The sequence below is a fragment of the Ornithorhynchus anatinus genome, chromosome 17 (genome assembly GCF_004115215.2).
Source record: "Ornithorhynchus anatinus isolate Pmale09 chromosome 17, mOrnAna1.pri.v4, whole genome shotgun sequence".
NCBI classification, from domain to species: Eukaryota; Metazoa; Chordata; class Mammalia; order Monotremata; family Ornithorhynchidae; genus Ornithorhynchus; species Ornithorhynchus anatinus.
Window position 1 is genome coordinate 3,312,747 of NC_041744.1, and position 22,796 is coordinate 3,335,542.

At 62.9% G+C, this 22,796-nt stretch overlaps 1 protein-coding gene across 4 annotated transcripts in view; it reads left to right on the forward strand.

The window, feature by feature from the left end:
* The window catches only part of BAZ1B (bromodomain adjacent to zinc finger domain 1B), a 39,558-nt gene that overhangs the window by 15,948 nt on the left and 814 nt on the right, over positions 1-22,796 (forward strand). The window contains exons 1-13 of one of the 4 annotated variants that reach the window (XM_029082028.1): positions 1,154-1,243; positions 5,065-5,191; positions 9,518-11,258; positions 12,544-12,682; positions 13,021-13,160; positions 13,626-13,719; positions 14,017-14,115; positions 14,348-14,525; positions 14,935-15,120; positions 18,488-18,635; positions 19,308-19,455; positions 20,529-20,656; positions 21,992-22,137. In XM_029082028.1, coding sequence (XP_028937861.1) covers positions 5,123-5,191; positions 9,518-11,258; positions 12,544-12,682; positions 13,021-13,160; positions 13,626-13,719; positions 14,017-14,115; positions 14,348-14,525; positions 14,935-15,120; positions 18,488-18,635; positions 19,308-19,455; positions 20,529-20,656; positions 21,992-22,137 — 3,216 coding nt within the window. In that variant the 5' untranslated portion in view covers positions 1,154-1,243; positions 5,065-5,122. The other 3 variants (XM_029082027.2, XM_029082029.2, XM_039914431.1) reach the window with 3 other exon arrangements.

Below are 22,796 nucleotides of genomic sequence, written 5' to 3' on the forward strand. Positions count from 1 at the left end.
CGTTCGTAGCTTCTGAGTTCTGTCTGGTGGGCGGGGAGGGGGCTTCCTTCCATCCCCGAAAGAGGGTCATTACGGACACTCAAGTGGACAGTAGCGGTGATTGTTATAAACTTCCTCCTATAATAAACATCATTGTATTTATTAAGCACTTACTCTGTGCTAAGTAGCAGAAGAAATTCTAGATCAACCCCGCCTAGCTAAAGGGTCTTCGGAGCCGCCTTTCCAGGTTCAGTCGACACTTCTGTTGTATCCTCTTTCCCAACTCTGTTGTCATTCCCCGAGGTTGTAGTCAGGAATGGTGGCTGGTTGTTGTTACGTTGTTCTCTCCCAAGCACTTAGTGCAGTGCTTTGCGAGCAGCAAGCGCTCAATAAATACGATTGAGTGAATGAATTGAACGAATGCTTTTGGGGTCCGAACCCCAGATCCAGGGATATCAGAGAGGGAGGCCGTCTCCAACGGCCCGAGACCAGTGGCGGTCTCCAAACAGACGTAAAGTCACGAGCAGGGGTGCACCCCAGCCCCGCCAGTCTGACCAGAATCCCCCACGCTGCCTTAGGTCCCTAGATCCGGTGCGGCTGCTGCTTCTAGGTTGAGGTTTTCACTTTCTGTCTCTGCCCGTCAGGCTCTCTCTCTTGGCGGCCTTTCTCTCGTTCACGTGTCGGGGATGAGAAGAGCACTGCCCCCCAGAAAGCCCTCCTGAAACCCCAGCACCTTCAGTACTGATAATACTTATTAAGCGCTTGCAGAGCACTGTGCAAAGCATTGGGAGAGAAGGCATAGGTGGGAGTTAAATGGGGTCCCTTCCCCTCGGGGCCAGGAGTGGGGGTGGCGGCTCGGCTCCCAGTCTGGAAATGGCCTGCACCTTGTGTGGCTTTGACTGTCCAGACTGATCATGTCGGGTTCAGGTGGGAGGATGTGAAGGAGAACCCGAGGGACCCCAAAGCCCGTGTCTCCCCCTAGCCTCGGGCCGAGGGAGGGAAGACCCCTGCACGGCTCCCCAGCTGCCCGGATGAACCGTTGCCCCATCCCGCTCGTTCCCCCCAGATCATCAGCAACGTCCCAGCCGACAGCCTGCTCCGCACGGAGCGGCCCCCCAACAAGGAGATCCTGCGCTACTTCATCCGCCACAACTCCCTGCGGGCGGGCATGGGCGAGAACGCCCCCTGGGTGGTGGAAGACCAGCTGGTGAAGAAGTATTCCCTGCCCAGCAAATTCAGCGACTTCCTCCTCGATCCCTACAAGGTAAGCGGCCGGGGCGGCGCCGGTCCCGGGGGCGATCTGGGCCGGGCGTCCGGACACTTCGGGGGGAAGGGGAGGGACGCGGCTCCCGGGGTCTCCTTCAGCTCGCCGGGGGCCCCGCAGGGGAGGGGCCAAAGACTCTCTTGGGGCCAGGCCAGGAGAGAGAAAGGAGCTTGGTTCAGCAAAGGGGATTCTGCATCCGCTAAGCTCAGAGACCGGACAAGAACCACAGACCCTTCGCTACGTCCACCCTAACATTTTGAGGCCAAACTCCTTCGGAAAAGATCCCTCCACTGACTCCGCTTGGGCCTGGGTGGGAGTATTACGTTTGGGCTCAGCGGGGAGTTTTCCAGATTCGTTTGTGTCGTCCTTCGGATGTGGTGGCCGAAGGGCAGAGAGTCCAGGGGCTGTCTCGCTCTGGGCGAGAGCGGGAACTGAGTCACCAGACTTGTCGGTAGTCATTCCACACGAGGTTCAGGACAGGTGACGTTTCCCGTTTCTCCCAAATGGCTGTGCTCCTGAAGGTGGGACTCTGGCCTGGGCCGCGTGGGAGGCGAGGGGCCGTTAAGCTCAGGTCCTTCTCCAAGACCACTTTTCCGGGAGGGAGAACAACCCCAGAGTTCCCCCAAGAAGGAGGGGGTTCTGGAGTCTTTGGATTCTAGCAGCTTGCAGGCGCGGTCTCCTCTCTGGTCCCGGGTGGGGAAGGGCTGGGGAGAGCTTTGTTTCTCTTCTGTCTCATGAGGAAGAGAAAGAATCCTCAGATTTTGGAAGTTTACTGGTCTGAGAGTGTTAGTGATCCTGAGGACGGAGGAGGTGTTCCCAGGTTCCCGGAAGGAGGGGTGGAGGCAGGCCTGGGACCACCTGCTGATTGTTGGGGTTGAGGCAGGCCCTGCCGATGGAATCATCCCATCTATTCGGGTCAGACAGAGCCTCTACTTCTGGGAACTTGAGATTCCAGAAGGCGCAGACTCCCGGACAGCCCGGCCAGCCAGAGTCTCTGCCGGGAGCTCTGGGGAGAGGCGGCTCAAACGAGCCAGGAGAACTCTGGATGGGCCGGCATTATCGCTCCCGGTGACTTACTCAACTTGGACCCTACTGGGGCCAGGAAGCCGGGCCCGCTTCCATTTGGTATGGGCTTTCCCCGCCAACTAGGTCTGAGAACGGCCCAGTGGAGTTTCGTCTGGGTGCCTCCTTCCCTGCACACTCTCGTCCACCATCCTTCCTCCTCCTCCACGTCCTCAGAGAGGCAACGTGGCCTAGTGGATTGAACACAGGGCTGGGAGTCAGAAGGACCTGGGTTCTAATCCAGGTTTTGCCACTTGTCTGCTGTGTGACCTTGGGCAAATCATTTCACTTGTGTCTGTTAGCTTTAAAATGGGGATTAAGATTGTGAGCCCCAAGTGGGACAGCAACTGTGTCCAGCCCAGTTTGTTCGTATCTACCCCAACGCTTAGTGCCTGGCACACAGTAAATGTTTAACAGATGCCACAATAATTATTATTATCATTAAGCTTGACCCAGGAGAGTTTGGCCACTCGCGTGCTCCGGAGCACACATCGGAGGACGTTTAGTGCGTCCTCTTGGGTCCAGAAGTGCCAAGAAGTGAAAGACGCCGGTTTTGATCTGTGCTGCTCCACCTCGGCCTTCCATCCGGGATGCCCTGCCGTGCCTCCTTCCTGGTCCTGCCCCGTTTGCTGGCCAGAGAAATCCCCCCGGAGGAGATCTGTGGGTGTGAATGTAGTGGTGTTCGGGGGGAGTGGGTTAGAAGGGTCTCTAGCTAGGCTGGTGCTATAGTCTCTCCAGAAAATGGTATCCCCGTCCTAAGATCGCTCATATTCCCCTTTCGCGGGTGACTGGGAAGGCGGGGAGGGCGGGAGTGGATGAAATCCCTTAGACCCAATTTGGGGGCGGGGGAACCTTATTCTCCCAGCCACAGCTGGCAGTGGTTTTAAACTGAAGCGGGAGCATAGTGAGCTCCAACCTGGAGGGGCAGGTGGGCCCCAAAATGGAACAAGAGCAGGTAGAAGTTAAGGCGAAGGAGGCTGAACCACTGGATTGGGTCAGTGTCGATGGCGTGCGATCTGGATTTTTCAGAAACAGCCCTGAATGGCCTCGAAAAACCCAGGCCTCCCCTTGCCCTCCCGGGACACCCAGTGGACGTAAGGCCAGCAGGATGGCCTAGGGGTCACCAGGCAGAAGTTGGCCACTCCTAGCATGCCGAGGCACCCCTCTGGGCTATTTGGGAGCCCCCACGCTCCCCCCTTTGGAGTGGCCAGGACCAAGCCAGCGAGCTGCTTCCGCTTTTATGAGACGGTTCCAGTGACTGGCCTGCCCTCGGCCAACCCTTTCTCCTCCAGCAGCAGAGGCGCCGCCACAGGGGGATTGGAGACGGCGGCCATGGCTTCCCAAGCCTCCAAGCAGCAGTGGGGGGCTCCACTGGGACGGGGCCTGGCTGAGCTGGCGCCCCTGCCTAGAGCGACGGGCACGTTTTCACTAAGTGAAGTGGGTGAATTCCTGCTTAGACTTGGAGCCCCACGCAAGGGACAGGGACTGTGTCTGATCTGATGAATCTGTGCCTACCTGAGCGCTTAGAACAGTGTTTGACACGTAGCGCATAACAAATACCATTAAAAAAAATTGTCACGTGCAGTGCACACGTCCTCTGGAGCCTCTGCACTTGTCAATATGCTCCCAAGAGCAAGAAAGGAGTTTAAGGAGAAGGTAGCCGTGGAGAGGGCGTGACTGGCTCGTTCGGGTAAAAGAAGCCCACAGGTATCCGGGGCGTAGATCACACGTGGCCCCGACTTTGCAATGGGCTACCTCTGCTCCCGGTTCAGGTGAAAACACGGTAAACGAGACAGTTTGGGTGTAGCTGACTTAGCTCGGTCATGTGTATTTTTTAGCTGTCTATGTTGTGTCTGAGTCTAGGATTTCCTCTAGGGTAATTCTCAGACTCTGGGGCAGGTGATCCTGCTCCGCCCCCAGCCCTCCCATATTTCACCTATTTATTTTTTCCACAAAATGTTCCCAGTTGCTGTCCAGGCGCTGGCCACCATCCAACAGGCTTTGAAAGGTTCGTGCGGGAAGAATGCAGGTCTGGTAGTTGGGAGATCCGGGTTCTAGGAGAGCTCAGCCACTGGGCGGCTGAGTGACTTCAAGCAAGTCGCCAAACCTCTCCGGGCTTCGGTCCCCTCTTCTCTAAAATGGGGCTTGTGATTCCTGCCTCTCCCTCCCCTGCAGGGATTTTGGGCGGACCCAGTGAGTTAGGAATTGTGAAAGCATTCTGGGAAAACCAGAGCTGGGTGGACTCAAACTCGGCAGTCCGTCCGTGAACCCTTAGTATTCATTAAGCGCTTATTGTGTGCAGAGCACTGGACTTAAGCACTTGGGATAGAGTCCAATACCACAGATTTGGTAGACATGGTCCCTGCCCTCAACGAGCGGGGGAGAAGGACGCAAAAATCAATTAGGGATCTGGACGCAAGCGCCGTGGGACTGAGCTCGGAGAGGGCCGGGAAGCCACGGAGGAACTGGACTCCCCGTGTTCATCCCTAGGGCCGGCGATCGATCGGTCTATCAGTCAACCGATAGGATCTATCGAGCGCTTACTGTGGGCCCTCGTTGACCTTCCCCCTCAGCCCTCCTGCCCGAGAGGCTGCCCCAGGCCGCCGTGTTTTCTTTTCTTGATGGAGCCGGCCGGCGAGTCCTCTGTTTTCCCCACCCCGACCCCCAGCTGAGTGTGTGTGTGCGCGCTGAGCGCTCCGTGGGGGGGGTGGGGCGGGGGGTGGGGCCCTCTGCACATAAGTGGTTTTATACTTTTTCAGATCCCCCCGAGTCCAGCCGCGCCGGCTCCCACCCGGCTGGGACCGCCCAGCATGCCCAATGCTGACACGATCCAGCTGCCGAAGACCTGGCTCGCCTGGGGGAGCCGGCCTGTTGGGAGGGGGTTGGGTGAGTCCATTTCTTTCATTTTTTGAGCTGTGTGGCTTGGCCAAGATCACCCCCTCCACGTGCAGGGGCCCCCTCTCAGCCCCCTCTCTGCTCTTCCTCTCCCTCCCCCCTCATCCCACCACCAGCCCCCTCTCCGGACTCCCTTTTCCCAGCCGGGCCCACGGGCAGCTTCCTATCGGAAGCGGGGCCCACTGGCTCGAGCGGGGTGTTCCGTGTGGCCGCCGCTCTCCCCCCGCTTCTGTCATGGAGTTTAGGGCAGGCTGGACCACACGGCACCCTGACTTCTCTCCAGGGCACCCCAGCCTCCTCTTGCCCCCCCGAGCCGTGTTCCAGGCAGGACTTAGAAGCAGGAGGAGAGAAGCGGGCGGGGCGGCCCATTTGAAGAAGCTTCACTTAATTAGGCAAGGCGCACCGACTCTGGCCTCTGTCTTGGGCTTTTTTCCTTTTGAATTTTCAAACGAAAAGCGATTCCCGCGGTTTGACCCGTAAAATGTCCCGACTCTCCTAGTTCCAGAGAGTCCCCGATGGTCGTTCCGGCCCCCCGGAATGAGCACCTGCTGTGTGCAGAGCACTGTTGTCAGCATTTGGGGAGAGTGTAGTAGTTAGAAGACCCAATCCCTGTCCTCAAGGAGTTTATAATCTAGCAGGGGCTCCAGGTCCAAAATAGAAAAAGAGAATGAAAGGATGGGTAGGTGGACGAATACGTGGCGTGTGGAAGCCGACAACGCGTGGATGATTGAGGGCATCGAAACCCTATGGCAGTTGAGAGGCTGTGGCCTGAGAGACGGATGGAGGAGGTGGCGGAGGGCTGTGGAGTTGCCGGGGTCGCTGGGGTCTGGTGGGTTTCAAGCAGGGAGGAAGCAAGGGATGGGAGGCGGGGGAGTGGAGAACGAGGCTCGGTGAGAAGGTGGGATTGAGGAATAATATAATGATGATGGTGTTTGTTAATTACCGCCTATGTGTCAAGCATGGTGTTGGGATAGATATAAGGTAATCAGGTTAAACACAGTCCCTGTCCCACTTGGGGCTCCCAGTCTTAATTCTCATTTTACACATGAGGGAACTGAAGCCCAGTGAAAAGATTTGCCCAGGGTCACACAGCAGACAAGTGGCAGCGCCAGGATTAGGAGCCAGGTCTTTCTCTCAGCCCCGGGCTGTAGCCACTAGGTCATGCTGGTGTTGAGTGGGAAAAGGGAGTAGAAGAGGAAGAGGGTAAGAGCTGAGGGATGGTTCCGTGGGAAGTGATCGCAATCTTGAGGGCCCAAGAGTGGGGGGAGCAGATGTTGGGCTAGCTCGTTGGCCTCCCGGACTAGGGCCTGTGCGGGCTGCGAAACAGAAAACGCTCTCTTCCCGTCCCTCTCTGTGGTCAGACCGTCTTTTCTACTTGCCGGAGATCTCCCGGATGATTCCGGGCATGTCCATTTGGGCGTTAAAGTTGAACGGGGCTTCCTCAGGTGACCGAAGGAGCAAAGGGCACCCGCCGTTAGAGGGTGTGTAGGGAGGGAGGGCCGAAGGGCTGTATCCCTTCTCCCTGCGGTTGCGTCGGGGGAGGTCTCCCGGCAAGCCCTTGAGAAGCTGAACCGATCTCGGGGCCGGGTTGGGTGGCGTGTGCTAGGAAGCCCGACCGGGTGTCGGCGAGGCCCACCCGGGACCGGGCCGGGGTGGCGGGCTCCGTTGCCGACACGTCCAGCCCCATAGAGTCTGCTGCCTGGGGATGGTTAGGGTCTCACAAGGAGGCGGGGGGCCGGACGGACCTGCGGAAAGGCCCGAGTGTGGGCTGACAGGACCAGGTTCACATAGCACGCAGAGAGCCCGAGCGCTGTTGACTGGGTGGGCGGGAAGCCCAGCCGTCTCTTCCTCCCCGGCCCACGTCCTCTCACCCTCTTTCTGTGGGAAGAAGCTCTCTTAGCCCGCTGGATTTGCCGCAGGTTGGGCACGTGGGTGGGGGGAAGCTCCCTGTCCGAGAGAGCCTGCCTGCCTACACCCCCATCGGAGGCCAGCGGGGCTTACCTGGTGGCGTGTGGACTTGGCACCCGGGGGGAGGGGAGGTGGTTGATCTCCGGGGATGGAGGGAGGCGGTGTTCTCTAGGTCCCACCCCTTGCCCTTTAGCCCGTTCTCCTTCCTCCCTCCTCCCCCGTAAAACTACCCCAGAAATTGGGGGCCGGGCAAGGAAAGGGGCAGCCTCTGGGACCAAGACCCACAGGAACACTTCCGAACAAAACCCTCCCGTTCGGGGCCGCCGCTGAGGAGCTCGTGAGGGCAGGGCCGACGGGCTGCTTCCGGGAGAGGACAGGGCCAGGGCAGATGCGGGGAGGAGAGGGGCTCCTCTTCTGCTCCCTGGACAGCTGCCCCTCCCACTCCTCCCTCACTCTGCCGCAACCAGGAGCGCACTCGGGGGAGCCGCTCGAGTGTGCAGAGCCACGCCGGGTTTGGGGGGTGGGGCTCACCTCCGGACACCCAGCAGGCCGGAGGGTTTGCTGCCCCGGGGCCCCGATGGACCAGCCGCAAGTCACCTCGTCTTTTCAGTCGGGTATTCCCGGTCTCTACCCCGCCGCGTTCTGTCTCACGTCGTGCCGCTGGGCATGTGCCCACACCATAACTTAGACACGTCCTACGCGGTACTTTGTGAAAGGGAAAGCCGGCCCCTGACGGGGGCTCCGGGGCTGTGTTTAAAATGGGGCGGAGGGGGTGGGGTGTGAACTTGGGGGTGGCAGAGAGAAAGGGACAGGTGATAGAAGCTTGTTACGGGTAGGGAGTGTGTCTGCTAATTCTGTCATATTGCACTCTGAAGTGCTATGTACAATGCTGTGCACATAGTAAGCCCTTAATAAGAACCACTGATGGATGAAGGTGGAGGAGAGAGAAGCAAAAGAATACAAGGAAGACCCCCAACCCCCCCCCCCCCCCCCCCCCCGCCAACCATTCCCCTCAAATGCTGGGCTGTTGGGGTAGGGGCGAAACAGGTGCCTAGCTACTTCCCATGGGAGTCCCACCCACCCCTTCAGGGTCCATTGCTCTTCTCCTCTTCCTCCTCCTCCACATCCTCTGCCTCCTGGCTCTGCGGGGCCTGGTGAGGTAGCTGTGGTTCCCTGGCCAATGACGGGCATGTCTTCCCCACCGCCCCCGCATATGGCGCTGACTCATAGAGTGGGCATCTGGTCTCCCCTTGACTGAGCGCCCCCAGCAACTTGGCTCCAAGGCCTCTGTTTACTAACGGACTGCTTCCGCCCCACCTCCTTCTTTGAAGAGGGCAGCAGTGGTGGCCATCTTGGGGAAGATGCCCGCGTAAAACCCTGCTGAATTTTGTTGGTTCCGTTTCTCCACCCGGGATGACCTGGAGGTCTCAGGAGAGCCCTCACTGTGAACCTAGGGAGGGAGTAATAATGTGAGTTATAATGATCGGGGGGGTGCCTCTTAAGCTTTTACAACGGCTCGAGACTCGTTGTAAGCGCCGAGATAGATCCGGGGCAGTCGGACACAGTCCCTGCCCCACTGTGGGCGTACCGTCTGAATGGAGGGAGAACGGGGATTGAACCCCAGTTCTTAACAGCTGAGGAAACGGAGTTGCAGAGAAGTGAAGTGAGTCGCCCTAGTTGGCACAGCAGACAAGCAGCGGAGCCGGGATTAGAACCCAGGTCCCCTGATTCAGTTCCAGGCCTGGACTCTTACCACTAGGCCATTCTGCTACTCAACTCAAGTGGGGTGTCCTGGCACCTGTGGGCATCGGGGTGATGGATTGAGCTCCCCTCCCGGAGCCCGATGCCGAGACGGTGGAGAGGGTGAAAGAACAGACCTGGCCCCTGCGGTCCTTAAGGAGCTTCCGATCTAGCAGGAGGCTCGCCTCATCACGTGATCGCCCGTCATTGTTTTGTGCCCGATGGATCGATTCACCAGCACTCCCTGAAGTCCCGCTAGGGGACGAGACACAGTGACTGTCCTCCGAGGGCCTCCAGTCTAACGCGGGCCGCGGGTGGTGATCTCTTGCTTTTTGTCAAGGGGGCCAAAATGAGTCTCAAAAGTCACTGAAAGATGTAGTGAGTGAAATGGAGAGGTGGCAAGCTGGAGGAGTGATTGAACTGGTGATGCGATAATTGGATGTGGGCGGGGGGTTGGGGGGGTGTTGGTGACACAAGTCTGAGCTAGTAGGGTGCCCCTCCCCGCCCCCACCAGTTCACTTATTCCACCGGGATGCATGGCGAGGGAGAGTGGGGGAGGGTCGGAACGGGCAGCCCCGCCAACCCTAGGGATGCCCGAGACCCCACCGCCGCCGCTTCCCTGGGCCGTTTCCCGACGACTAACCGGGGCCTTGTCTTCTCACATTCCAGTACATGACCCTCAACCCTTCGGCCAAGAGGAAGAGCGCCGGCTCCCCTGACCGGAAGCCTTCCAAGAAGCCCAAGGCGGACGGCTCTTCGGTGGGCTCGCCCCTGAGCCCCTCCCTCTGGTGCCACGTGCACCTGAAGAAGTCTCTGAACGGCTCCCCCCTCAAGCTGAAGAACTCCAAGACCCCCAAGTCCCCCGAGGAGCAGTTGGAGGAGATGATGCAGATGATGACCCCGAGCAAGCTGGGCGCCAGCTTCCCCGGGGCCAAGAAGGGCCCGCCGGCGGCCAAGAAGCTCGGGAAGGGCGGCGGGGACAAGGCCCTGAAGGCCAAGGGCCGGGCCAGGGGGGTCCTAAACGGGCAGAAGTCCGCGGCGGGCAAGGGCCGGTCCCCCAAAAAGGGGCCCAAGGGCCCGAAGACGAAGCTGAAGCAGATGACCCTGCTGGACATGGCCAAAGGGACCCCTAAGGTGGCGCGGGGGCCCCGGGGCGCCGGGGGGACGCCCCGCTCGGCCAGCCGGCCGCCCAAGCAGCTGCCCGCCGCGGCGCTCCACCTGATCGCCTACTACAAGGAGAACAAGGACCGGGAGGACAAGAAGGGGGCCCTGTCGTGCGTCATCTCCAAGACGGCCCGCCTGCTGTCCAGCGAGGACCGGGCCCGGCTCCCCGAGGAGCTGCGGGGCCTGGTGCAGAAACGCTACGAGCTGCTGGAGCACCGCAAGCGCTGGGCCTCCATGTCCCAGGAGCAGCGCAAAGACTACCTGCGCAAGAAGCGCGAGGAGCTGAAGGAGAAGCTGAAGGAGAAGGCCAAGGAGCGACGCGAGAGGGAGCTGCTGGAGAAGCTGGAGAAGCAGCGGCGCTACGAGGACCAGGAGCTGAGCGGCCGGAGCCTGCCGGCCTTCCGCCTGGTGGACACCCCGGAGGGCCTGCCCAACACCCTCTTCGGGGACGTGGCCATGGTCGTGGAGTTCCTCAGCTGCTACTCGGGGCTGCTGCTGCCCGACGCCCAGTACCCCGTCACGGCCGTGTCCCTCATGGAGGCCCTGAGCGCCGACAAGGGCGGCTTCCTCTACCTGAACCGGGCCCTGGTGGTCCTGCTGCAGACCCTGCTGCAGGACGAGATCGCCGAGGACTACGCCGAGCTGGGCATGAGGCTGTCGGAGATCCCCCTCACCCTGCACTCGGTCTCGGAGCTGGTGCGCCTCTGCCTGCGCCGCTCCGACGTGCAGGAGGACGAGGAGGAGGAGGAGGAGGAGGGCGGCAGCCGGGGCTCGGAGCCCGGCCCCCAGGGCCAGGGGGCCGCCGGCCCCGAGGACCACGAGGTGCAGGACGAATCCCTGGAGAAGCTGGAGACGGCGGAGTTCTTCGAGCTGTCGGCGCGGGAGAAGCTGCAGATCCTGGCCGCCCTCTGCCACCGCATCCTCATGACCTACTCGGTGCAGGACCACATGGAGGCCAAGCAGCAGGCCTCCGCCGGCCTCTGGAAGGAGCGGCTGGCCGTGCTCAAGGAGGAGAACGACCGCAAGCGGGCCGAGAAGCAGCGGCGCCGGGAGCTGGAGGCCAAGAGCAGGGAGGGCGGCAAGGACGACGACGGCCCGGCCCGCCCCGACCGCAAGAGGGAGGCGGCCGGGCAGGAGCCCGCCGGGGAGACCGAGGCCGACGACATGATAAGCGCCGTCAAGAGCCGGAGGCTGCTGGCCATCCGGGCCAAGAAGGAGCGGGAGCTCCGGGAGCGGCAGATGAGAGGTCGGGGGCCGGGAGGATCGGGCCGCGGCGGGCGGGGGGGAGCGGTCGGTCGCTGAGGCGAGGTCGGAGGGGAGGGCCGCTGACCCGACCCATCTGGGTGCGGGCGGATGGCTTTCTTTCTGAGATGTACTGTGTGGACGATCCCATGTATCTTTATCCCTAACCCCCTCGGCCTACCCAAAGCCAGACCCTGATTTCCCCAGCCCTTCCCTGGCACCTTCTCTTACCCCCAGACCCGGTGACCCCAGTGTCTCTGACCTCTCCTTGCCAGACTTGCCCTCACATCAGCTTCTCTGATCTTTCTTCTCTTTCCCCACCTCTCTTTTACACACACTCACACACATTCACCCCCCCCCCCCCCCCCATTTCCTCGGGCCGTCTGGCTGGCTGGCTTCCGCTGCTTCTCCGTTTCCCATTTCCCCCTGTGCGTTGGAGCTCGGCTCGGGAAGCTCTTTGTTATCCTCCCCTACTCTTCCTTTCCCCGGTCCCAGTCCCCGTTGTCAGCAAACTGTCCCTTTCTGCTCTCCCCCGACTCCCTGGAGTTCACCGTCCCCGGAGTTCACTGTCCTATCTGTGCCTCTCCTCTTCCTCTTCTCCCCACCTCCCCCATTGGTGAGAACGAGTCACCAGTATTTGTTTTAATCGACCTCTCCCATTTACCGAATCAACACTCAGACCAACAGACAGATTTCAGCGAGAAAATGACCAGTCGTTTTGTTGACCAGAAGCTTTCTGATCTTCAGGTGCTAAAGTTCAACAAAATCCCATTAGATTGGAGTGTGGGGATGCTAGAAATCCCCTTTCTCCAGAAAGTCTGGCTTCGGGTTCACCGTCACCTAGCCCGACTCTCTTCTTGGGTGCCCTGCCTGCTCAGCGGAGGGGAACATTTGTCTCTCCCGCCCCCCCGTCCCCGCGGCCTTTCCGGGCGCTCTCTCCGCTTTTCCCCGATGAGCCATCAGTCCAGCGACTCTGGTCCTAAACCGTGAGCGTCTTAATGGGATTTTAGTGTGTACATCTGAATAGACTCCCTTTCTCTGTAGGATGAGAAACGGTGTCGGGTGGGGACGGGGGGGGCGGGGGACCTGCAAGATGGATGGATGTTTCTCAGTGGTGGTAGAAACAGGAAAGGGAAGAACCTCTCAGGGAGCCCTGGACTTGGAATTGTGGCGTGTGCATGACAATGGCCCCAATTCCCCAGCTTGTCCTTGGGATGGGGCTCCTGCCCATTTCCATTCGGAGGTTGGGGAGAAGTCGGCCGACGCGGCCATTTTGGGTCTTTTAACAGTGAAACTCGAGCGCGAGGCCGAAGAGGAGAGGATCCGGAGGCATAAGGCCGCCGCCGAGAAGACCTTCCAGGAGGGCATAGCCAAGGCCAAGCTGGTGATGCGCAGGACGCCCATCGGGACGGACCGTAACCACAACAGGTAGCGCCCGCGCTCCTCTGCTCCTCGGGGCACCATCTCGGGGGCGCCCTGGCGCGTTTCCTGTCGAGAAACGGAGAGGACCCACTTGGCTCCCGGGTCTCCCAAAAACCAGGAGAGAGGGTGGTGATGGCCTGGCGTGGAGATCGACCTTGACTTGGGCCTCCGCCCAGGGTCCCCGCACCTCCTGGGCTTCTGGGCTCGGCCACCCCTGTGGTTTAGATCTTTTTTGGCTTCCCTGCCGGCCGGAGGCTCCCTGGGATCGTGGAAGCCGCTCCTCAAGCACGAGCCCATCGCCGCGGTCCCGCGGGCGGCCGAGCTAAGCGGGGCGTCCTTTGCAGGTACTGGCTGTTCTCCGACGAAGTGCCCGGACTGTTCATCGAGAAGGGCTGGGTCCACGACGGCATAGACTACCGCTTCGCCCTCCCCCGTGGTCAGCGGGCCTCTACCGACTCCGATGACAACGACTGCCACCCGCGGGGTGAGTGGCTGCCTCGCCTCTCCTGGGGTGAAGTTTGCGGGGAGCCCACTCGGACCCCGGCGGCTTCCCCGGTTTCGGGGGGGTAGGTCTGGGAAGGCGCAGAACTCCAGGCTTGTGCTCCCCTCTTCCTGCGGCTCTCCCCGAGTGGCTGTGCCGGGTGAACGGTTGCTGGGGAGTAGAAACAGGCCCTTTTCCACCCTCGCCTTCTCCTTGCTCCTCCTCCTCCTCCTCTCCAGCATGTATCTGGCGACGGCAGCCCAGCGAACTTTTCTCACCTTGGCTTTGGCCTGGGAAGCCGTCCCACCCTTAGACTGTAATCTCCTCGTTGGGGAGGGAACATGTCTACATCTGTTAGATCGTACTCTCCCAAGCGCTTAGTACAGTGCTCTGCATCCAGTAAGCGCTCAATAATTACCATCGATTGATTTTTCCATCCTTAACGAGTCTCTTATAAATCTCTTATAGGCAGGAAAGCCGCCCTCAGCCTAAACAGTCAGCACGGACCCACGGCCGAAATCCCCATCGAGACGACCGTACCCAACCAGGGCCAGAACCTCTGGTAACGTGGCTAACGTGGCTCCCGGCCACCACTTCGTCCTCCTCCTCCTCCTCCTCTTTGGGGCCCTGCCAAAGGCAGAGCGTCATGCCAGGGGGTTGTGGGGCAGGAGGGTGCGTAGAGGAGAAGTTTGGGGCTTGATCCCTGTCCTCTAGGAGCTTACGGTCCAAGGGACGGTGGTTCCTCTTCCTCTGTCCCCTTAGTCCTTTGCAGAGAAGCGTTGGCGCCTGGGCCCGCCTCCGCCCTGGCACGGTGCCGGGCCCGCCTTCAGTCCCGCCGGCTCGTGTCCCCGTACTGCAGGTTTCTCTGCGACAGCCAGAAGGAGCTGGATGAGCTGCTGAGCTGTCTCCACCCTCAGGGAGTCCGGGAGAGCCAGCTGAAGGAGAGACTGCAGAAGAGGTAACGGTTCTGCCGGCCACGCGCGCTGTCCCGGCTCCGCCTCGCTGCCCGCCACGGCATCGGGAGCGGTTGGCGGCCCCGGGTTCCTACTCGGAGACTCCCCTTCGCCTCTGGGGATGTGGGCCGGCCCCGGCTCGGACCAACCGGCCACTCCCCCGGCATCTGGGTCGGTTGTGGCATCCTCCGCCCTCGAGGGCCGAGGTTCGACGGGCCTTCCCTTTGACTCGGGCAGGTACCAGGACATCACCCATTCGATCCACCTGGCTCGGAAGCAGAACCTGGGCCTCAAGTCCTGCGACGGCAACCAGGAGCTCCTGAACTTCCTGCGTAGCGATCTCATCGAGGTGGCCACCCGCCTCCAGAAGGGCGGGCTCGGCTACGTGGACGAGACGTCCGAGTTTGAAGCCAGGGTGAGAACCCGGGCCGACGTTCCCGCCCGCCGGGAGGACCCCGACGGCGGGGACGTCCGGCTGCGACTCGCTTCCACCCGCCGCCCCTTAGCGCCCACTCGGGTGGGGCAAGGCGGAGCCTAAGGCACCGGACGCCTGGCGTCTGTCCCCTAGCGGGGCTCGGTCGGTCCGAGCCGTTGTCCCGCGCAGTCTCCGTTCAAGCGTGGGGTCGGAGGGCGGGGGGCAGAGCAAAGAACTTCTAAACGACCCCGCCGAGGCCCTTTAGGGTCGACGGGCTGCCATCTGGTCAGATCTGGGAGGGGCCGGCCTTTCCAGCGCCCTGCCCGGAGTAAGCGCTCGATCGGTACCTCTGGCGGGTGGATCGGTGGACTGGTCGAAGTTGACCCGCCCCTGACGTGGCCTCCCGCAGGTGTTGTCTCTGGAGAGTCTGAAGGACTTCGGGGAGTGTGTGATCTCCCTCCAGGCCAGCGTCATCAAAAAATTCCTGCAAGGTTTCATGGCTCCCAAACAGAAGAGGAGGAAACACCAAGGGGAGGATTCAGTGGCAAAGACGGAGGAAGTGGACGAGGAGAAGAAGATGGCAGAGGAGGCAAAGGTATCGATCGGACTTGGCCCCGAGACGGCCGCCGGGAGTGCCGCGTTGGGGGATCGACCCCGGCGGGGGCCCGGGCCTTTCCCCTTCCCCTCCACCGCCACCTCCGCAGGCCGTGCCTTCTCTCTGGTGCCGCTGTCGTCACCCCCACCGCCAACCACCTCTGCTTGCTCTTTTCCTCCCTTTTTTCCTCGGAACCTTTTTTCTTCCTCCTCCTCCAGCTCCTCCCAATTCATCCAGCTGTTTTAATCCATGGCGACAGGGCACGCTCCCTCCCACCCCTCACCTACTCTCTCAGTCGATCCGTCAGTGGTATTTATTGAGCACTTACTACGCTAAACGCTTGGGAGAGTATGGTGCCGCGGAATCAGCCATGTTCCCTGCCTGTAACGAGCTTGCAGTCTAGAGGACTGTATGGTCTGTCTTGGTGTGTGTGTGTCTCCCTCCCTCTCTCCCTCCCTCTCTCCCCCGATTCACCAGAATTGGGAATTGGACACTGACCCTGTCCCTTGAGAGGCTCACGAGTAGAGGCGGGGGAAGCCCAGCGACGGACGTGTCGGGAACAGTGCAGCAGGCCCTAAAGCACCCTAAGAGAGAAGGAGAGAGAAACAAGAATCAGTAGGGGCCTGCGGCGAGAGGAGCAGGATTTCGGGCTCCTCGTGGCCCGGTGTCCAGGGCACCCCCGTCGCCACGGCGGTGGCTACCTCAGCCGTAGCGTAGCCTTCCCGAGGTTTTACGGAGGCCTCGTGCCGTAGGTGCTGTTCTTTCCTGCTGGGATGTTAGAAAGGGGAGGGGTCTCTTCGATGGCGTGGCGGGGAGCTGGAGGTGGGTCCCCGAGTGACAGGGAGGGAAAGCGGTAGAGCAGTTAGCTCGATGGTGATTAGAGACGGCCTTCCAGACGGGGCCGTCCGGCAGAGGCGGGGGAGTTGTTCTGGAGAAAGTCCATTCCCATCCATGGTGCGGATTAGGCCCCTTTGGCTCGTGTCTGTCTGTCTGCATTATTGTTGGCAGTCGTGTTTGGGCTCTCCGCGCTCTTCCTACCCCCCACACCTCCCTTCCTCCATCCCCGACCGCCCAAGTGGGCCGATGCCAGGTGGGACCACGGCCTTCTGTTCCCACTTCTCCGGGACAAGAGCGGAGCGGCAGAGCCGAGCCCGGGTGCCATGACAATAATAATAATGATGGTATTCATTCAGCGCTTGCTATGTGCCCACTACTTTTCCAAACTCTGGAGTCGATACAAGGGAATCGGGTTGGACACGGTCCCTGTCCCACACGGGGCTCTTAGTCCCCGTTTCGCAGATGTGGTGACTGAGGCCCAGAGAGGGAAGTGACTTGCCCATGGTCACAGAGCAGACAAGTGGTGGAGCCGGGCTTAAAACCCACATCCTCTGACTCTCAAGCCCGGGTTCTTGCCACTAGGCCGTGCTGCTCCTCGGTGTCCTCACCGGATAAATAGGGCTCGAAGTCAGGGCCAGGGACTCAGGAGAGGGGATGGTGGAGGTGATGGGGATCGGGGTGGGCTGGTGGGAGCCACAGGGCAAATCTTGCTCTCCCGCAAGTACCCCAAACGGGCCTCTAGTTGGCTATGGGGTCCATTCATCTTTCTGGTACCACATTCCCCATCGTGGCCCGTTTTCTCGTCGGCTGCAGGTCGGCCACCCCGCGCCCCTCCCGTCCCTCTCGCCGGGCCTTTCCCCGCCCCCTCGGACGGTCCACAGGTGCGGTCCGGCCCCCAGCCCCCAGCCCGGCCCCAGCTCCAGAAGGCCTTAGGGGCGGGAAGGAAACTCTGAGCTTTTAGCAGGTTGAGCCACGAGGCCAAGATACACAGCACGTCGGCCGGAACCACGGGGCGGTTTCTCGGAAAATCGATTCCGCGGCCGGCGCGGCCCCCGGGCGGGGCGCCGGGGAAGGACGGCGGCGGGGCCCCGGCTTCCCGTGGGCCCCGTCTCGCCCCCGATGGGTGCCCGCTTCCCGAGGGGCCAGGTGGGCCGTTAAGAACCCGGGCTTTTTCCAGGCCGAGGCGGGGGCTTCCGAGCACCTTCTACCTCCCGTCCTCCCCGCGACTCTGTGGCGGCGGGGGAACGAGCCAGTCGGCAAAAATCCCAGGTCGTGTTTGGCTCCCGAATGGCCTCCGGGCGACGAGCCGGTGGGTGCCGGGCTTCCTTCCGTCTCGGGGGAGGAGGACGGGGGCCTGCTGAGCCGGGCCCGCCGCTCCCGGCTCTGCCTCTCACTGACCTTTAGAGCCGGGAGGGTCTCGGGGCCGGCGGTCCCGGCGGAGGCGGCCCTGCCCTTGGGGGTTTTCGGGGCTCCGCTCGGCCCGTCCGAGTCTCACGTGGAGGGAACGGGGGGACCGTCTGGCGCCGGGTTGGGATCGGGGGAAGCAGCCACGTGTCGCGGACCGAAAGCCTGGGAAGTCGGGGGGCCTAGGTGGGACTTTGGGGTTTTCCAGAAAGAACTTGCAGTCGCCCGTGTGTCCACGGGAGGGCAGTGCAGGCCATCGGTGGTTGTGACCGTTCCCTCTGGCTGTCCAAAAACGGCCCCCCTCCTTTCCTCTCCTCTCCTTTCCTCTCCTCTCCTTTCCTCTTCCCTCCTTTCCTCCCCTCTCCTCTCCTCCCCTGACTCCTGAAGGTCTGGCCCGGGTTTTCAGAGGAAAGGACGGATGGGACGTCTGTAAGACGGAATCCCGGCTCGGTGCCGTGGGAGGGAGGGGTTTAGATGCACCCGGAGCCCGTTTGCGGCTGAGACGTCGGTGGCCCACAGTCTGTCCCGTCCCCCCCAGCCTCACCTCGAGCAGCCCCGCTTGCTGCATCCTCTCTACCCACGTGCCTAAACCATTTCCCTCCGCTCAGCCCCGTCCCCCGACAAGCCGAGGGCGAGCGTTTCCCACCGTGGCCCAATCCCCACGGACCCCATCGTGGAGACGAGGCGGGGACAGAGGGTCGGCGCACCCGTGCCGGTCGGGATGCCAGGAGAACCCCCCCCCCCCCCCCCCCCCCCCCCAGCCTCGCGTCCACCCCGCCAAGGAGTGGCTCCTTATAAACTGCCGGCCGGGGTTTGGGGTCGGGACCCATGGCGGCCCGGGGCGAGCCCCACCGCCGGGTGGGTCGGTTGAGGGAGAGCAGAGCTAAGTGGGGTGCTCCCGCTGGCCCCGGGGCATAGGCTTCCCGGCCCGTTCCCAGCCGAGACACCACGGCCCGCTCTGCCGAGGGCGAGGGACTTCCCCTTCCTGGCCCCTGAGGTCACCCGGGGGCCGGGGGGAGCGTGGGGTGCTAGCGCGGGCCGGGCCCGGGGGCCGCGAGGGAGGCGTCCCCGGGGTCACCCCTCGCTCGCCAGCCAACGCCACCGGCCCCTCCGGGCGTCCCCGCAGGTGGCGTCGGCCCTGGAGAAGTGGAAGTCGGCGATCCGCGAGGCCCAGACCTTCTCCCGGATGCACGTGCTGCTGGGCATGCTGGACGCCTGCATCAAGTGGGACATGTCCGCCGAGAACGCCCGCTGCAAAGTGTGCCGCAAGAAAGGTAACCGCTGCCGTCGCCGCCCCGGGGACCGAAGGACGGACGGGAGGGCCAGCGGGCGGGCAGGGCCACGGGGACGCCTGAGCCGGCCTGGGGGACCTTCTGCCCACAACAGCTAAGGGCGCTGACCTCAAAGGCAGTCCCGAAATCAGGAGTTGGGAGAAAAACGGTTTTCCCCTGAACCGAGACCCAAACGGTAAGGTGTGGGGTCCGGGGAGAAACCCATTGGGACCGTGGCGGCCCCACCTCCTGCCCCTCAGCGGGAGCAGGCAGAATCAACCCCCGAACCGACGGTGTGGTCTGCACAATCAGTAGATACAAGCTAATTAGGTTGGACACAGTCCATGTCCCACATGGGGCTGACGGTCTTAATTTCCTTTTCACCGATGAGGTGACTGAGGCACTCGCCCAAGGTCACACAGCGGACAAGCGTCAGAGCCGGGATTAGAACTCACGTCACGACTCCCGGGTCCCTGCTGTATCCACTAGGCTATGCTGCTTATCCAGTGGCCACTGCAGGGCTCTCCAGGCACCCAGCTACCAGTCATCTCGACTACCGGTTGGGGCAAACACCGTCCCCAGTGGCTCGTTCGTTTGGGCCGACGGTGGTCAGCGAGTGGCTGTGCCTTCAGACGGTACCGCCCGCGCTTATCCCTCGTGTCTCCCTCCCCGCAGGTGAAGACGACAAGCTGATCCTGTGCGACGAGTGTAATAAAGCCTTCCACCTGTTCTGCCTGAGGCCGGCCCTCTATGAGATCCCAGAAGGGGAATGGCAGTGTCCAGCCTGCCAGCCCGCCGCCGCCCGCCGCAGCTCCCGGGGCAGGTGAGGGGGCTCCCTCCGTCTCGCGCCGCGACGGGCCCGCCCTCCGGGGCCAGGCCACAGGGATAGCCACCGGCCCGACGCTTCAGAGAGGAGACGCGGGAACAGGCCTGGAAGTTGAGTGGGGACAACCGCTTCCCGGGAGCAGCCTGGGGCCCGAGCTGTCGGGGAAGCAGGGTTGGGGGTGAGGAGTCCTGGGCCGGAGAAGAGCCGGTGGGTAGTGGGACCTAAGGGGACGGCGAGAGCCAGCACAGCGCACCAGATTCCCCAGGGAAGGATCGACCTGCTAGCTTCCTATTTCCAGAGCTGGGCTGCACCCCCTGGCTGGGCCAGGACCCCACTGGGAAACCCTATCAGCCCCCCGAGTGGTCTTTCCTCCTGCCGGCTTGAGGCAGACCTCACCGTCTCCCCCAGGAGAAGGTTGTGTCGGTCTCCCCAAGTCCTGGGCCGCCCTTTCTGCCTTCCCACATCCCTGGCCCTGGCCAGCTTGGGAGGGTGGGGGGTGGGGGGATGCCCCCAGCTGTCGGGGGAGGGGGTCAGGCTCCCAGGCGTTCTTATGTGGCCGCCGTCAGTCACCTGCAGGCTGCTCGGGTTTTGGACCGGCGCCATCGGTGGAGACCACCTGCCCCCTCCTACCCTGTTCATCTTCCCGACAGCGGGCTGTGAAAACCCTGGCCTTTTAGACCAGGCTAACGGACTTCACGGGGCGGGCGGTGAGGGGGGCCAGGCCGAGGCCCCAAATCCCCAACGCCCCACCTCCTGCCCCTCAGCGGGAGCAGTCAGGGTCAACCCCCGAATGGACGGTGTGGTCTGCACAGTCAGTCACTGGAAGACCGACCCGGGTTCAGCCCTGTCCTGCATCACCTTCACACGCGGTCCCCTCCCCGCCCTCCGCCCCCCAGGGTGTGTGTGTGCCAGCGGGGGCGCCCCGGGGTCGGGCCCTGCGGTCCCGGGGAGGCCGGCGTGTGTGCCCCACGGGCGGGCGGCTCCGCATCCCGGGCTCCGGCTCCAGGTCGCCGGCCGCGGTCGTCCCGGCGTGAAACGTGGCTCCTCTTCCCCTTCCCTCTCCCCTCTAGGAATTACACTGAGGACTCGGGCGCGGAGGAGGACGGGGAAGAGGAAGGGGATTCGGAGGAGGAGGAGGAGGAAGAGGAGGAAGACGAGCAAGAAGAGGAGGAGGACTACGAGGTGGCAGGGTTGAAATGTAAGTGTTGCGACAGCCTTGGGGTCGGCGGGTTCGGGAGTCTCGGCCCCGTCGACCTCTTCCTTCTTCCTCTTCCGCTATCACCCTGCCCCTGAAAGTGTCCTGCTTGGGCCGCCTGTCGGCGACTCCCCGTCTGTGGATGTCTTGGGGTAGCTGTGACCATCGAGCACCCCCGGTATTCCCTCTTGGGCCTCCCCCTTCTTTTCCAGCTTTCCAGCGGGCACCGAAGCCTCCCTGCTCACGGGGGTCCTCGGGCCTGCCTTCCCCGGAGCCGTATGGCGGGGAGGAGAGCGACTCGGGCCCGTCCTGGGTCCCATCTTGGGGTGGTGTCCCCCGAGGGGGCATCAAGAGGAGGTTAGGATGGGGACGCCCTCCTTCCCCCCCACCCCATGAAGCCGAGGAATAGACGGAGCCCACAGGCAGAAGACGATTTTGGCGCAGGGACCGCTGGCCCTGGCACGGGGGCTCGCAGGTCTCCCTGCTGCCTGAGGTTCTGGTGCCTGGCCGGCCAAACGCCTGGCCGGATCTGGGCCCGGGGAGCCCAGTGACTGCTCAGCCACCCGCTGTGCCCTCAGAGGGTCACAACAGACAAGGCGGGTGAGGAGGAGGAGTTTTGCTCCTGATGAGCTGGACGTCAGGACCGAGGCTGAGGAGGTGGACCCCGGAGGTCGGGTGGGACCGGCCCCGCTGTCCGTCGGCCCCGGTCCCCTTGGCGCTGACCCGCTCCGCCGAGTGAGCTCCGCTCCCGACCCTCCCCGTATATCCCAATCGCCGTCGGACTGGGGCTCTTAGGGAGGCCGGGGGCTGCCGACCCCGCCCCTCCTCAGCCGGGAGAGAGACCGCGCAACTCCGGAAGACTTGGTTTAGGTGGTTAAATACAGGGCCAACCTTGGGGTTCCCCAGCCGTTCCCGCCCCCAGATCGTGTGGGCGGCAGCTCAGGCACGCTCGGCACAGGCCCGGGGAGACAAGTCCGCCGGGAGGCCTCTTTCTGCCCTCCAGGAACTAGGGGATTGCCCCGCTCTGAAATCGAATGCCATTTGTCCCCCAGAACACGGTAACCCGACACCCCTCCCCCCACCCCCCGGGTGCCCGTGTTGGGGCTTCGCGCTCTCTGGGGGTCAACAACTGGCTACCTCCTGGTGGGGCCACTTGTCAATTCCTTCACCGCTCCGGCTCCGGCCGGCCTCTGGGGTGGGGGGGCGGCCGGAAGGTCGGGATTGCCGGGGATGGGGCTGTGGGGCCTGGAGTGGGGGTGGGGGCCTCTCCCCGAGCTCTGTGTTCTCCCCCGTCTACCCCCGGCCGCTCCGGTCCTGAGCCCCCCGTTTCTGTTTCAGTGCGACCCCGAAAGGCTGGCCGGGGGAAGCAGGGAGCCCTACCCCACTCTGGGAGACCGGGCCGGCGGCCGGGCAAGAAACTGCACCCCTCCAGGAGGCTGCGCAAGCACGTCCCCCCAGTGGACGGGGCGGAGGTCGATGAGCTGGTGAGCCCCCATCCTCCCCCACCCCGGGATCGGGGGGGTCGGCGGGGCGGGGGCCTCCCGCGGACTGCGCGGCCGGAGCTATGCCAGGCATCCCGACCTCCTCCCCCGGCGGCCGCGTTCACACGTCGTCCGCCTCGATCTGATCAGCAGGCAGCGGCCGCCGCCGCTCATTCCGGGTTTAAAATAGTGTCCATGTGTCCCAGGGGGCCGGGCCAAAGTCCCTCACAGTTGGCGCCCGCACCCTCACCCTCTCGGCCGGGGTGGCCTCCGCTAGACCTTTACGCAGCACGAGCCCCGGGGCCGTGCGGCAACTGGCCGGTTGGGGCTGGGCCGGTGGGGGGGAGTTGAGCTGCTTGGGGAAGACCGCCCCCAACCCCCGCGGGGGCCTCCCCGCCTCGTTCCTTCAGAGGGGCGCGGGGCAAGGCAGGACAGGGCAGGTCGCCGTCCCTCCGGCCCCGGGCTGCCGGCCGCGAAGGGGTCTGATGTAGAGGACCTCCGGGGGTCCTTCGGGGACCCCTCCCCGCCCCCACCCTGTGTCCCGGACAGCGAAGCCCGGGGTCACCAGCCGCGGTGGGGACCGTCTGTGACTGACCCTGTGGCCTTTCCCGGCGCAGGCCCGCTCTCGCCGCCGCGATCCCCGCTCCCGGTCCCGGATCGCT